Raw genomic sequence first — 13,154 nt, forward strand, 5'->3', positions numbered from 1 at the left:
AACTATATTCTTTTTTTAAAATATTTTTTTAGTTGTAGAAATATCTATTTTATTTATTTACTTTTATGTGGTGCTGAGGATCGAACCCAGTGCTTCATACGTACAAGGCAAGCACTCTACCACTGAGCCATATCCCCAGCCCTCAAACTATATTCTTGATTATAAATAAACTGTTATTCTAGTTTGTTCATCATTCTGTTTGAGTATGTTAATGAATTCTTATAGTCTGCCTACTTCTGGGCACTCTGAACAAAATCAAATTTTCAGTTTGCAATGCTGAAAAAATAAAACCACAAAACAGCATCAACACCATGACACGATAATTTTTTATGAACTCCTTTAATCTGGCCAGCTAAACTTCGAGTTCAAAATCTCAACCACACAACTCAAATCATAAAATATACCGGCACAGATTGGGGAGATGGATACAAATTTTTAAGAGTCTTTGGGGATAAAGGGCAGGGATAGAAGAAAATAAATTCTCTAGAAATAATTTATGATATAATAGGGTCATATTTTTCCTCTTAATATCAAAAAAATTTTTGAGGAAGGATGGAGGAAAATAAGGTCAGCCTATGTAATAAAAAAATTTATTATATGTTTATGACTAAAGTAATGAAGTACCCAGCCCCACCTTTGAGAAGCTTTCAAATTTGGAGAATGAGGAAAGAGGTTACAAATAATGACTAAGAAACAAATAGAGTATTACATATGTTTCAATAATAATTTATTTAAAGTCTAAATAACAGGCATTGTAGATAGACAAATTCATTTATTTCTCTCAAGGTATTTAAAAAAAACTAATATTAGATCATCTGTAAGATCCCAAGCTGATAAGGGTTTAATCCTGAACAGCCTAACACTGACCTTCACAATAAAGGCAGAGTAAAATACCTTCAGGAAAATGAACACACTTTTAAAGTTCTGAATATAAAATCAAAATAAGAGATATGACATAATTTTGTGAAACTGGCAACATATGTACTTATTATTTTTACCCTTATAGTCTAATCTATTTATACTGAAGTTACTATATTTTAAAATGGTTAAATATATCACAATTACAAATCATCTCTTCTGCCTGACTTAACAAGACAGAAAAAAAGAGTCCTACTCAGCCAGAAACAGACTTGTATTTAATGTTCTCCTTGAACATTTGGTTTTCACATACACATATTATTTTTTAAAAAGTAAATGAAGGTATACAGCCAAGAAAAGAATCAAATACCACTGTAATCACATGTTCAACTTCCTGCCCAATTTAATACAAGTACAAATCATGTCTCATATAATAAGTATTTACTTACCTCAGACATAGGAGTTCCCCAGAAATCATTTTGAAATAAAGTTTTTAAAGGTGTAGATGGATGCAGGTCTTTATTATCCAATATTGCTGAAACATCATCAAAAACAAAACCACAGAAGAGGCTGTTCCAATAGCATGCAGTAACCACACCTACTATTAAGGTTACTTCTTTGAAGTTAATATCAGCCATCTTTTCCACAAGAACTTTTGGGCAAAAACTGGAAACAAAAACAACAGGGAAAATTAAATAAAACAGGCAACACTTTTTATTTTTTAAGTAAGCACAATTTGGTAGATGGATAATATGTAAGGAGTGTTAATAAAGCATGTTAATCCTTCTAGAGAAAAGCTCAGCTCAAATGCCCTTCACTTCTAAGAAGCAAAATTAAATGTTCCTTCAAGAGTGCTTTCACACCACTTAATCTGTTTCTAGCTAACTAGATAATGAACTCTATCAATTGTCATAGGTCAAAACACCTGGAAAGCAGACATATGTAAGGTAATTATAAACAACTAGCAATGGATCTTCCAGAAGTGCCTAATTTTTGTGGGAAAACAAATACTTGAAAAAACAATGAGCAATTGGTTTTCCAAGATGTCAATGGAACTTTGGGTTTTGATAAAACCCAATCTAAATCAGAGGTCCTGCAACCTAGTTTAGTTGGGCAAAAATCTTGTAAAAATACTTGTCCTGAATGTTCTAAGTCAGTTACATGGTAGTTGGTTAACTACAGTCCTACTATTTCCTCCTGTCTTTTCCCAGATTTATTTACTTATATTATCTGCTTGGCCCTTTGGGCATATGAGATTATGGCACAGATCTTTATCATTTTTTTCTTTGTCCCATTACAACAAAAGTTTTTAGTCTGGAGAACAGGTTTCATAGATGACAATTTGTAAAAAATGAAAATAAAATACAAGAAAAGATTAATAAAAATAAAATGCTTAGAAAGGATTCAATGAAGGAATAGTTTAGAGAAGAAAGAACTATATTAACTGGATGATACCTGGGGAAAAAAATCAGTTTGATAATCAAGATAAAGTTGGAAAGTACTCTCAAAAAACAAACAATAATAGGATTATCTGGCCTGTGTTGTGTCATTACCATTAATTTAGTGTTATTTCCTGCAGGAGGCAGAATAATGACACTCCAAATTATTCATGTTCCAATCCTCTGAACCTGTGAACCTTTTAGGTGGCAAAAGAGACTTTACAGGTGTTAAAGTCTCACTAAAGGATTTTAAGTTCAAAAGATCATGCATCTGAGTCGTCCCAATATAATGGCAAGAGTCCTTAACAAGTCAAAGAGGGAGATGGAAAAGTCAAAAAACAGAAGTCAGAGTAAATGATTTCTGGTTAGGGGCCATAAACCAATGAATGGTCCAGTTCTAGAAAGTGAAAAAGTCAAAACAAACGAAGAAACAACAAAAAGCCCATATTCTTCATTAGAGCCTGTAAAAGGAGAATAGCCCTATTGATACCTCAATCTTAGTCTACTGAGACCCATTTTGAATATCTCACCTCCAGAAATACAAAATAATAAAATGAGTTTTAATAATCTCTTACATTTTTGATATTTATTTATTTTTTTTTTACAGCAGCAATAGGAAACAAATATATCATCCACAGAGCCAAACAATCTAAAATTTGAGATATATCTTTGGAGTTCTGGCCAGGTCAGAGGAAGAATACGAAATAAAATCAAAACTTCATTTGGCAGTAAAAGTTCTACCTGTATAGGAAGAGTGGGTACTGATTTAAAATCAGATGCAAATTTTATATAAGGATACATAAACACAAAGAATGTATAATACATGAGAAGGAATTAAAGGATTTTTGTGATCAGATAGTAACAACTTAGAATGTACTAGACTTAAAAAAAAATGCAAAATCCTCTTTGACAAAATAGAAGGGAAATCAGTTGTATCCTTTGGGAAAGTACAGTTTTCAACTAAAAGAAAAATTACATGGGGTTCATCTTGAATCCAGAAGTGCTTAACCATGTTTCAAGGTATGGACTTGTACACCACCACTAATCCACACAAAAAAGTTGATGATGCTTTTGTTTAAAGAATGTGGAGAGATTGAAAAAGCATTTGCCTTATCTTCTGCCCAACCCCACACTAAAATGACAGTGAAGATATTTTTTAAAAGGGCAGGTGTAAATATGTAAAGATAAAGACAACTGCAAAGCAAAGTGGGAAAGAATCCAAAATGAATGTGGGAGAAATTGTAACCAGGCGACTTGTTTTTAAACATTCCCCAAGGGAACAGGAGAAAAAGGGAGAGAGGTGGTCCTCTTAGTGTATGTTATGTGCTCAGTTGCGAAGTCAATATAGTCCCTAAGAATCATCTGCAAGATAAAAGTTGAGGTGATGGCAAGAGGTTACAAAGGGGATAGAGGAGAGATGTACATGATTCATTGGAGGCCATACTATAACAATGTAATTGACCACTGCTTTTAGTTGTAGGAATTTGTGTTTGTGGTTTTTTTTTTTTTTTTAACTAGCATATAAGAACACTTGTAAGTGCATGTAGTTTAAATGGATGACTGATTAAAGATTACTTACAAAAATGAAATGTCATAAGATCCAACTGTAATTAATGATCACTCATGAGATACATTAAAGAAATACAAAATACAATTTTCCAACAACATTATATTGGTGCTAATTTTCTGTCAAAATCTAATAGTACAGTGGGGGGAGATGAATCTATAGGAAAATTTTATATGAATTTGGCAATACTTAACACAAAGGATTACGTCCTCCCAGTTCACTTTTTTTTTGGAAATTGAGTTAGTTCTCCCAAATTTCATTATTATACCATCACTAACAATAAGAGTAGTCTACTGTGTTTTATTATTATTTTATACTTTGAAAAACTCTTCTGGCATGTGCTGTGGACCAAGACTATTCACACTGAATCCTATTAATCTTTCTAGTCTACTCATGCTGAAGGAAGACAAGTACCTTCTTGTTGAAAACTTATTCCTCTCCCTGAAAACAAGGTAAAACAAAGCCTTTGCTATATACAATAGTATACAAAATTTCTAAAGGTCATTTATATTTTTGTTAAGTCAGCAAAAAGGAAGTAACATCTAAGGAACATAAGTTGTTTAGAACACAGAAACGGGTTAGCAATTATAAAAGGCAAGGCTTTCTTGTCAAGTGATTTTGGCTAGATAAAACTATTCATAAAAGCCTAGGAAAAAGAGGCAGGTCTAGGCAAGTGTTCCTGTAACAAGGCTATTTACAAAATTGTCACATAAATATATCTGTTGGCAAAAACTGATGCAGAAAAAGTGATGAAAATTAATGGAGAGTTTTAAGCCTTTTCCTATACTGTCCCTGAGTTAAATTTTCTCATTTACAGTTAGATACACATTACAAAGCATAAGAACCTAGACCACAGAAAAATTAATTACTGCTGTATCCCTGTAGTGCAGTGTACGAACTCAAAAATATTAGGATGAGTTAAAGAATTAAACTTAAGAAAGACTTTGCTCTTAGTTGAATGCCATTGAGATTTACAATCTTAGCTTCATTCATTATTAGGAAATTACTGAATTTCTCTGAACCTATTCTCATTTCTAAAAAGATAAGAATAAAACTTACCATTAGACCAGGCAATATGAGTTGTTGAGAACATAAATACTAAGGAGAAAGTGAGGGAAGCAAGGTAGAAAAGACCAATACAAACAAAACTAATACATGAATAAAAAGAAAATAAATGAAAATAAAAGCAAAGTGCTGCTGTAAAAATAACAAATTCCTAATATGAAATATGCAGTTGTAAATACATACATGACATTACATGTGATCGATAAATATTGAAAGATACTTATTTAAGTTTCAAGAACTCAATTCAATTTCTTGAGCAAGAAAGTTAAAAAATGAGAATAATATTTAATAAAGCAGCAAAACTAAAGAGCAAGTACACAAATATTGCTCTCCAGAATGTCTGAGGCGGCGGTATGTCATTCCTCTAGCCAGAAAGATCTGTACTCAATTACATTTTTTAAGTCACAGCAGAGAATTAACCTTTCTAAGCTTCAATTTCTTAATTTAGATGAAAAGTGAGAACAATGTAAACACCAATTTTACTGGACTGTTTCAAAGAATAAATGATATATTTGACATAATCTTTCATAAAAGTAAATACATAATAATTCCTACAAATCTGATAAATATTTTAAAAATTTATTTCACAAAATTGGTATGTTTTTATTTTCTCCTGAGCTGTTTTTGTTTTCCCCAAACACGCGGTTTAGAGACAATCTATTATCCACTTTTGAAAGGAATATTTACTGTCATTTATAGCATAAAAATGTGCTTTAAAAAACATGGAAAGGAAAAACATTGGTAGACACAATTAGAAATGCCACTTAGATTTCATGCCTTCAGCTTCCTAGGAAAAGTTGCCTACTTGTTTATTATATTCCAGAATAGTTGAAAGCAGCAAGATGATCAAAATTTGGACAAGTAAGATTGTTAAACACCTGAGAAGGCGCTTTCATCCTCAAGAACCAAGCCAAGAGACAGCAGCAGTCCTGGTGAATCTTGGGGGCCTTTCTCTTTCCAGCTCCCACAGTGGCCCAAATAAGTACTACCTTTCCTTTCTAGAACCTTCACTCGTACTACTTTTTCAGTCTTCATTCCGTGAAGCCCCTCAATCCTTGAAGGCAACGGTACTCCGGGATAAGACCGGTGGAGTCGAGGATGCGTCGTCCTCTGAATTCTTCACTCGCCCTAAACCATGATCGCTGCGCAGCCCTTACTTCAACGCATCACGGCAGATCCCATATTAAATGCAGCTAAAACTTTTTCCACCCGTTTTCTACAGGAGACTACCCTGGGAGCCCCTTGCACGCGCTTAAAAAGAAGGTGGTGCCTTCCCACCTCTCCAGAACCAGGTCAGGCCCTTCAGCCCCAAGGGTTGGGGCTTCTCTAAACCCGGATTGCAGCCCTCAACTCCTCCCTAGCCACTGACCCACAACCCGACCTCACCTGGGAGCGGATCCACCAGGGGACAGCTTAGGGAAATCTCAAGAAGAGCGGCCCAGCGATTGACGCCATCGAAGACACAGTCATTTTCTACCTCCTTCAGGCCACCAGCGAGGACACACCTCAGCCACCGCGCCTCCCGCCTCTCGGTCTTTCCCCTCGTCTCCCCAGTACCGTCGCAGCCTTCCGCATTGCACGCCGGGAACTCCCTATCTTCTCCTCTCAGTGACTTCACTTCCCAGCATGCACTGTCGCAAGGTAGAACTGCACTCTGGAAGCTCGAGTCTCACTCCAGTCAAATTCCTCGTCCTCAACCCCGAGTCCAGGAGCGGGGCGTGAAGACTAAGCGTAAAGCATCATCCACCGTCGTAAAATGTAGGCTCTCCATGCATCCGGGGCCTTGTTCCGGCCTTGGGTGGGTGGGGAATGGTGTCGCTTAGCAGCCGCCGCCGCGTTATCTTGCTCGCGACCAGTTGGCGGGACCTAAAGTCCTCGTGGGACGGCGAAAAGGAGCCACCACGGGCCGCGGCGGGGCCCGTCGTGGTGGGTGCGGTGGATGAGGAACTATACCTGGTTGCCAAGCTTGGTCTAGGTGGGTGGAGCCTCCTAAGCGGTAGTCTCTTCGCAAGCGGCTTGTTTAGCTTGAGATCCCACGCAATAGCCTGGCCACCACCCCGCCCCTTCTATCCTCTGGTTTGCAATCCAGCCTTCTTGCCTCATTTCGTTTCTGTGGCACAGCTTCACTCATTTCAGTTATTTATTTGCGCATTTGAGCACTTTTTAAAACCCTGGGTTCCTGCTTCTCAGAATCAGGGATCATTTTCATCCTTCCAAACACCATCGGGTGCTCACAAGCTTTGGTGTTGGGGTCGTGGAGAAGAGGACTCAGATTGTTCTGACCTAGATTAGCTTTATCAAAGAAGTTATGTTTTATTTAGCCGGTGCGGAAAGCTATCATTTTGGTCAAGGCTGCTCTGCATACTTGTATGTTTTACGATGAAAGAGCCTTATAGCTTTTTGCTAAAGCATTGTAGAGTTACATTTATACCGTAAACACAATATTGCCTTTTACCTGGAAAATGCTAATTCGCACCTGTTTTGTTACAGGTAGTGGAGCACAGTAAAAGGATTCAAGATGTCACCTAATATAAACTGGAAAGAAATAATAAAAATTGACCCAGATGACCTGCCTCGTCAAGAAGAACTGGCAGACAATTTATTGATTTCCTTATCCAAGGTGGTTAATAAATAAATGATACAGAGATAGACAATTGTGATAAACTTAAGTTGCCTCTGAAATCATTGAATGCTAAATTGGAAGAGTTCTTATATTTTGCTTAAAGGTTGTAAAATAGTTGCTTTTCTGTTTGCTTAGGTTGAAGTAAATGACCTAAAAAATGAAAATCAAGAAAATGTGATACATCTTTTCAGAATTACTCAATCATTAATGAAGGTTTGTATGCAGTATATTTAATAGTAACTTTGACTCTTAGAAGAAATTTCAGTGTCTGTTCTTACGTAAGGTAATCTCTATGAAATTACTTAGTAATATCTAGAGCAATACTCAAAAATGAGTTAACAAATGTGAATTGAGAATTTTGTATAAAAGAGCAATTTTTTACTCTAAATTTCCTAAAAGAATGTGTTAGGGAAACGGAATAGGAATGTTTAAAAATAACATATGGACATATATCTTGAAGTCCAAGTGAGAAATGCAGACATTGAGTGTTGTGGGGATTTGTTGGGAGGAATGGTGATTTAAGTTGTATCAGAAGATTTGGTAAAATGATGAAGACTAAGGAGTAGTTTTAGATAAGTGAAAGGCAGTGGTGAGATGCTAAGAGGATTCTAAAGCTGATGGTTATAAGTAAATGTTAGAATAGGAAATATGTTTTTATTTGAGGAAACAGGTGCAGGAAGTTTGTAGCAGGTTGTAGCAGATGTTGTATGGACAGTTTGGGATAGGTTATTAAGGGTCTTAAAGGTGTACTGTATGCTACTGGCAAGGAAGGCTTTAAAACCATAATTGACAAGATACAAAAATATGCCTTAGAAAAGAAAAATTGGCTGTTATATAAGAGAAAATGAAGGGAATTGGAACTGAACAGCTATAACATCATGAAGGAGTTCAGACATAAATTTGTGAACTAGAATAGAAACAATTGAATAGACAAAATAGTTGTGAAAAACATCTCAAAGGAAGAAGTTTTAATCTTGCATTTAAGAGTTGAGGGGAAAAGAAGAATCAAAGACGCTTCAAACTGTTGCAGCTCTATGCATTATAACCTTAGGGTAGAAAATCATTCATTTATTCATTCAAATAACATTTATTGACTGTTCCCATGAGCCAGCCATTGCAGGCACTAAGAATTAGGATAGCAAATAAAACAGTTTTTATTTTTAACACTTACATTTTAGTATAAAAGTATATTCAAGTAACATTATTTTTCTTTTAATATTTAGATGAAAGCTCAAGAAGTAGAGTTAGCTTTGGAAGAAGTTGAAAAAGCTGGAGAAGAACAAGCAAAATTTGGTAAGTGTCTTGAGAAAAACTTTATTGTGTTAACCATTCTATTTATTTGTTGAACAGTAGAAAATCAAATTTAATATATTCTAGGAAATAGGGAAATTAAATTTGTTTGAAGACATTTCTAGATCTATTTTGTGGATATGGTATATAATGGTTACTTTTACATAATCTTGTTATAATGTAATATTTTTAAATAATCTTATTGTTTTATTGAAATGCATTTCAAAATTTGTTTTGAGGTAAATCGAACCAGGTGAACCATTTGCCTTTTTTTTTTTTTAATAGAAAATCAATTAAAAACAAAAGTAATGAAACTGGAAAATGAACTGGAGGTAAGTCCTTTTTTATTTCCTAAGGAGTAGTTGTCATTAACTGTATTATTTTAATATTTTTTGATTATTATTTCCTAAGAAAAATCAAGAAGTTGACATTGTACTCAGTTGTTTGTTCAGTGTAATAAATACTTATGTGCTGTGAATTAAATACCCAATTATGATAATATAAATATACTTAAGAGTTACATGGAGCTTATAGTTTATAGAATACTCCAGAAGATTACTAGTAATTGAAGTAAAGGGGAGGATGTGAAGGTTTGAGGAACAGTGACAAAAGGATATGGTAGAAGTCACTTTTGACAAAGCTAAGTGCTAAAATATGAACATATTGTTGAAGAACTAAATATGTTGAGGTTCCTGAGAAGGTACAAAGGACTGACTTGGAAAGGAGGAAGACCCTCTTCCTTTGTATTAGGAGGGAAGGAAGAGTGGATGTACACAGAAGGTCTTATGTTTGTAGGTTTATTTTTTAGAAGTTGAGAGATTGTAGATGAGATCATCTGCAAAAGTAAGAGTGGAAGATGGTATGTTCAAATTATAAGGATGACAGATGAAGCATGACATATAGTGGAGAAAGGACTGGAGAATGAGGGATCTGGAGTGGGTTGTAGTTCTGATTCTTTTTGTTTAACTCTGTGACCTTGGATTAGTTATTTTTTATTTCTGGCAGTATGTCCTGGGAAAATGCCAAGCATTTTCAATAAATATTTACATAATAAATGATTTATGAAATTGGATTGATTCTGTTCCTATATTTACATAGAGTCTGTTAAAGAATAGAAGGGTAGGATATTTGAAGATCTTGGTAGGAAAGTGGTTGAAGTAATAATTATGAAAGCATAGCTAATAGATAATGAAGGCAAGATTGGGGTCGGGGCAGGGAAGACAAGAGATAGGAAAGGGGAAATAAATTCAAGGGATTATAGAGTCCTTTGAGGTCAAAGGACAGGTCTGTTGGGGATAATTGAGAAAATGTTCCTGCTTAGACAAGGATTTGTTGTAGGTATGGCAGACTGAATTCAAGAAACAAGTTTTAAAAAAAGAAAAGACTGGTCAAACTTATGTGAATATGTAAATTGCTTAGGTCAGCTTTTGATGGGAGAGTATGAACTAACTCATACATAAAATTCCAGTGAATTTTAAGGAGCAACTGGGAAAGTGATGGCTTGCTGCTATTGTGAGTATGTAGAGATGGAATAGTATCTTGTGACATCTAAAGCAGCTGGAGTTTTTACAGGATGGTGGAGGAATGTTAGGGATGATAACATGGAAATTAGTTGCAGGATAGAATAAATTTAGGAAAATACCAACATATGTTTTTGAAAGAAAGAGCAACTTCCTGTGAGAAGAGTTCCAAAGAAATTAATATCCTAAGAGAAGCAAATCACAGTAAGATAAAGAGGTGGAAAATAGGATTCTGTAAAGAAACAGAAGATGTAAAATATTAATTTTTCTTGAGTGAAACCTTAGTGGAAAACTTTTTGAGGGAGAGGAAGAAAGAAAAATTTGGTGATGGGAGAGGCAAAAGTGTATGTTGAAGAAGCAAAAATGGGACAGGCTAGATAACCAGTGATTTTGATGTTTTGGGCCAAGACCTAAAATTAACAGAAATATCAGTCAAACTGGATTTGGTTTACTGCAGGTTTTTAAAGCTAACCTAAATCTGGTTGTCCAGTACGTTAGGATATACCACTTGTATGTATTTACATTTATGTTTGTTAAACTTAAAATTAAAAATTCAGTTCTTTAGTTGTGCACAGCTGAGTTTCAAATGCTCACTAGCCAAATGTAGGTAGAGACTGCTGAACCAGACAGTGCAGATAACAGTTCTGATCTAAATACTCCAGGTATGAGAGAGGGGGCAAGTCAGGAGCACTAAGATGTGCAGGAGGAGTGGAGCCTGGTTTCAGATCTCTAAGGCTTAGAAGATGTCTTGATAATTCATTGCCTACATTCTATGCCTTTGTAGTTTAGTCTGGTGCCTGTGCTTTAGTAGCTGTAACAGACTCTAAGTAATTAAATTAGGAGTCCTTTCTTAGTGGCTTAGTGGTTCAGGATGTGCTTAAAGGGTTGTCTGCCCATGAACCACAGAGTAAATAAGTTAGTGACTTTAAAAAATGGTCCTCAAGACCTAGGAATTAAATAAGAGACACTGCGCCTATTAGAAAAAAAAGTAGGCCCATATCGACATCATGTTGGATTAGGCCCCAACTTCCTTAATAAGACTCCTGTAGAGCAAGAATTAAAATTAAGAATAAATGGGATGTTTAAAAAAAAAAAGAATAAATGGGATGGATTCAGAATAAAAAGCTTTTTTTTTTTTTCAGCAAAAGAAGCAGTCAGTGAGGTGAATAAAGAGCCTACATCTTGGGAGCAAATTTTTCCCATTCACATATCAGATAGTGCACTAATCTCTAGGGAATATAAAGAACTCAAAAAGCTAAACACCAAAAAAACAAATAGCCCAATCAATAAGTGGGCCAAGGAACTGAACAGACACCTCTCAGAAGGAGATATACAATCAATCAAAAATATATGAAAAAATGTTCAACATCTCTAACAATTAGAGAAATGCAAATCAAAACTACTCTTAAGATTTCATCTCACTCCTGTCAGAATGGCAGCTATTATGAAGTTAAATAACAATAAGTGTTGGCGAGGATGAGGGGGGAAAGGCACACTCATACATTGCTGGTGGGAGTGCAAATTGGTCCAACCAATATGGAAAGCAGTATGGAGATTCTTTGGAAAGCTGGGAATGGAACCACTATTTGACTCAGCTATTCCACTCCTCAATCTATACCCAAAGTACTTAAAAGCAGCATACTACAGGGTACACAGCCACATCAATGTTTATAGCAGCATAATTCACAATAACAAAACTGTGGAACCAACCTAGATGCCCTTCAGTAGATGAATGGATAAAGAAAATGTGGTATATATACACAATGGTATATTACTCAGCAATAAAAGAGAATAAAATCCTGGCATTTTCAGGTAAATGGATGGAGTTGGGAGAATATAATGCTAATGGTTTCTCTGATATAAGGAGGCTTATTTACAATGGGGTTGGGAGCAAGAGCATTAGAGTATTAGAAGAACTCTAGATAGGGCAAAGAGGTAGGAGGGGGAATGGGGTTAAAAGAGATGGTGGCATGAGATGGATATCATTACCCTAAGTACATGCATGAAGACATGAATGGTGTGAATATACTTTGTATACAACCAGAGATATGAAAAATTGTGTTCTATATATGTATTACGAATTATAATGCATTCTGCTCTCATATATATAACAAATTAGAATAAAAAAATTTTAAAAATACAATAAAAAATTAGTCCTTAGATAATGTTATTCTAAATGTATGTTACTGAAGCATAATGGAAATTTTAAATCAGGATAATTATTTCCTCGTTGATGGACTTGAACACCCAAATATAATGCAATTAATTTAAGCATTTGGTTTATTACTTTAAGATGGCTCAGCAGTCTGCAGGTGGACGGGACACTCGATTTTTACGTGATGAAATTCGCCAACTTGAAAAACAATTGGAACAAAAAGATAGGGAATTGGAGGACATGGAAAAGGAATTGGAAAAAGAGAAGAAAGTTAATGAACAAGTAAGGCATGTTTTTTTCAATGAATCTTAACTGTTCAAGTTAAGATGTCTGTATAGAACATCTGGTTTTGCTTTTTAAAAATATTGATAATACTGTCTCTAAGGTTTTATATCATTATTCATTTTGTCATTGTATCTTTAACATGTAATGGAAGCTGGGTGCAGTAATACATCCCTGTTATCCAAGAGCCTTCGGAAGCCGAGGCGAGATAACTGTAAATTTGAGGCCATCCTCAGCAACTTAACAAGACACTGGCTCAAAAATAAATAAACAAACAAATAAATAAATAGGTCTGGTCATGTAGCCCAGTGGTCAAGTGCTCCTGGATTAAATCCCCAGTACCAAAAGAAGAAAA

The 13,154-nt window shown here is 35.2% G+C and overlaps 2 protein-coding genes across 5 annotated transcripts in view; one reads left to right on the plus strand and one right to left on the minus strand.

The window, feature by feature from the left end:
* Tmtc3 (transmembrane O-mannosyltransferase targeting cadherins 3) overlaps positions 1 to 6,616 on the minus strand; it is a 47,902-nt gene extending 41,286 nt beyond the window's left edge. The window contains exons 1-2 of the mRNA XM_027956154.2: positions 6,316 to 6,616; positions 1,308 to 1,524 (exon numbers count right to left, since the gene is read on the minus strand). Coding sequence (XP_027811955.1) covers positions 1,308 to 1,496 — 189 coding nt within the window. The 5' untranslated portion in view covers positions 1,497 to 1,524; positions 6,316 to 6,616. The remainder of the gene's footprint in view (positions 1 to 1,307; positions 1,525 to 6,315) is intronic.
* A 123-nt stretch (positions 6,617 to 6,739) lies between these two features.
* Positions 6,740 to 13,154, plus strand: part of Cep290 (centrosomal protein 290) — an 84,907-nt gene continuing 78,492 nt past the window's right edge. For all 4 annotated transcript variants that reach the window (XM_071609657.1, XM_071609659.1, XM_071609658.1 and 1 more), the window contains exons 1-6: positions 6,740 to 6,904; positions 7,420 to 7,549; positions 7,688 to 7,765; positions 8,776 to 8,845; positions 9,128 to 9,174; positions 12,656 to 12,799. In XM_071609657.1, coding sequence (XP_071465758.1) covers positions 7,448 to 7,549; positions 7,688 to 7,765; positions 8,776 to 8,845; positions 9,128 to 9,174; positions 12,656 to 12,799 — 441 coding nt within the window. In that variant the 5' untranslated portion in view covers positions 6,740 to 6,904; positions 7,420 to 7,447. The remainder of the gene's footprint in view (positions 6,905 to 7,419; positions 7,550 to 7,687; positions 7,766 to 8,775; positions 8,846 to 9,127; positions 9,175 to 12,655; positions 12,800 to 13,154) is intronic.

This window comes from Marmota flaviventris, chromosome 3 (assembly GCF_047511675.1).
Source record: "Marmota flaviventris isolate mMarFla1 chromosome 3, mMarFla1.hap1, whole genome shotgun sequence".
Classification (NCBI taxonomy): Eukaryota; Metazoa; Chordata; class Mammalia; order Rodentia; family Sciuridae; genus Marmota; species Marmota flaviventris.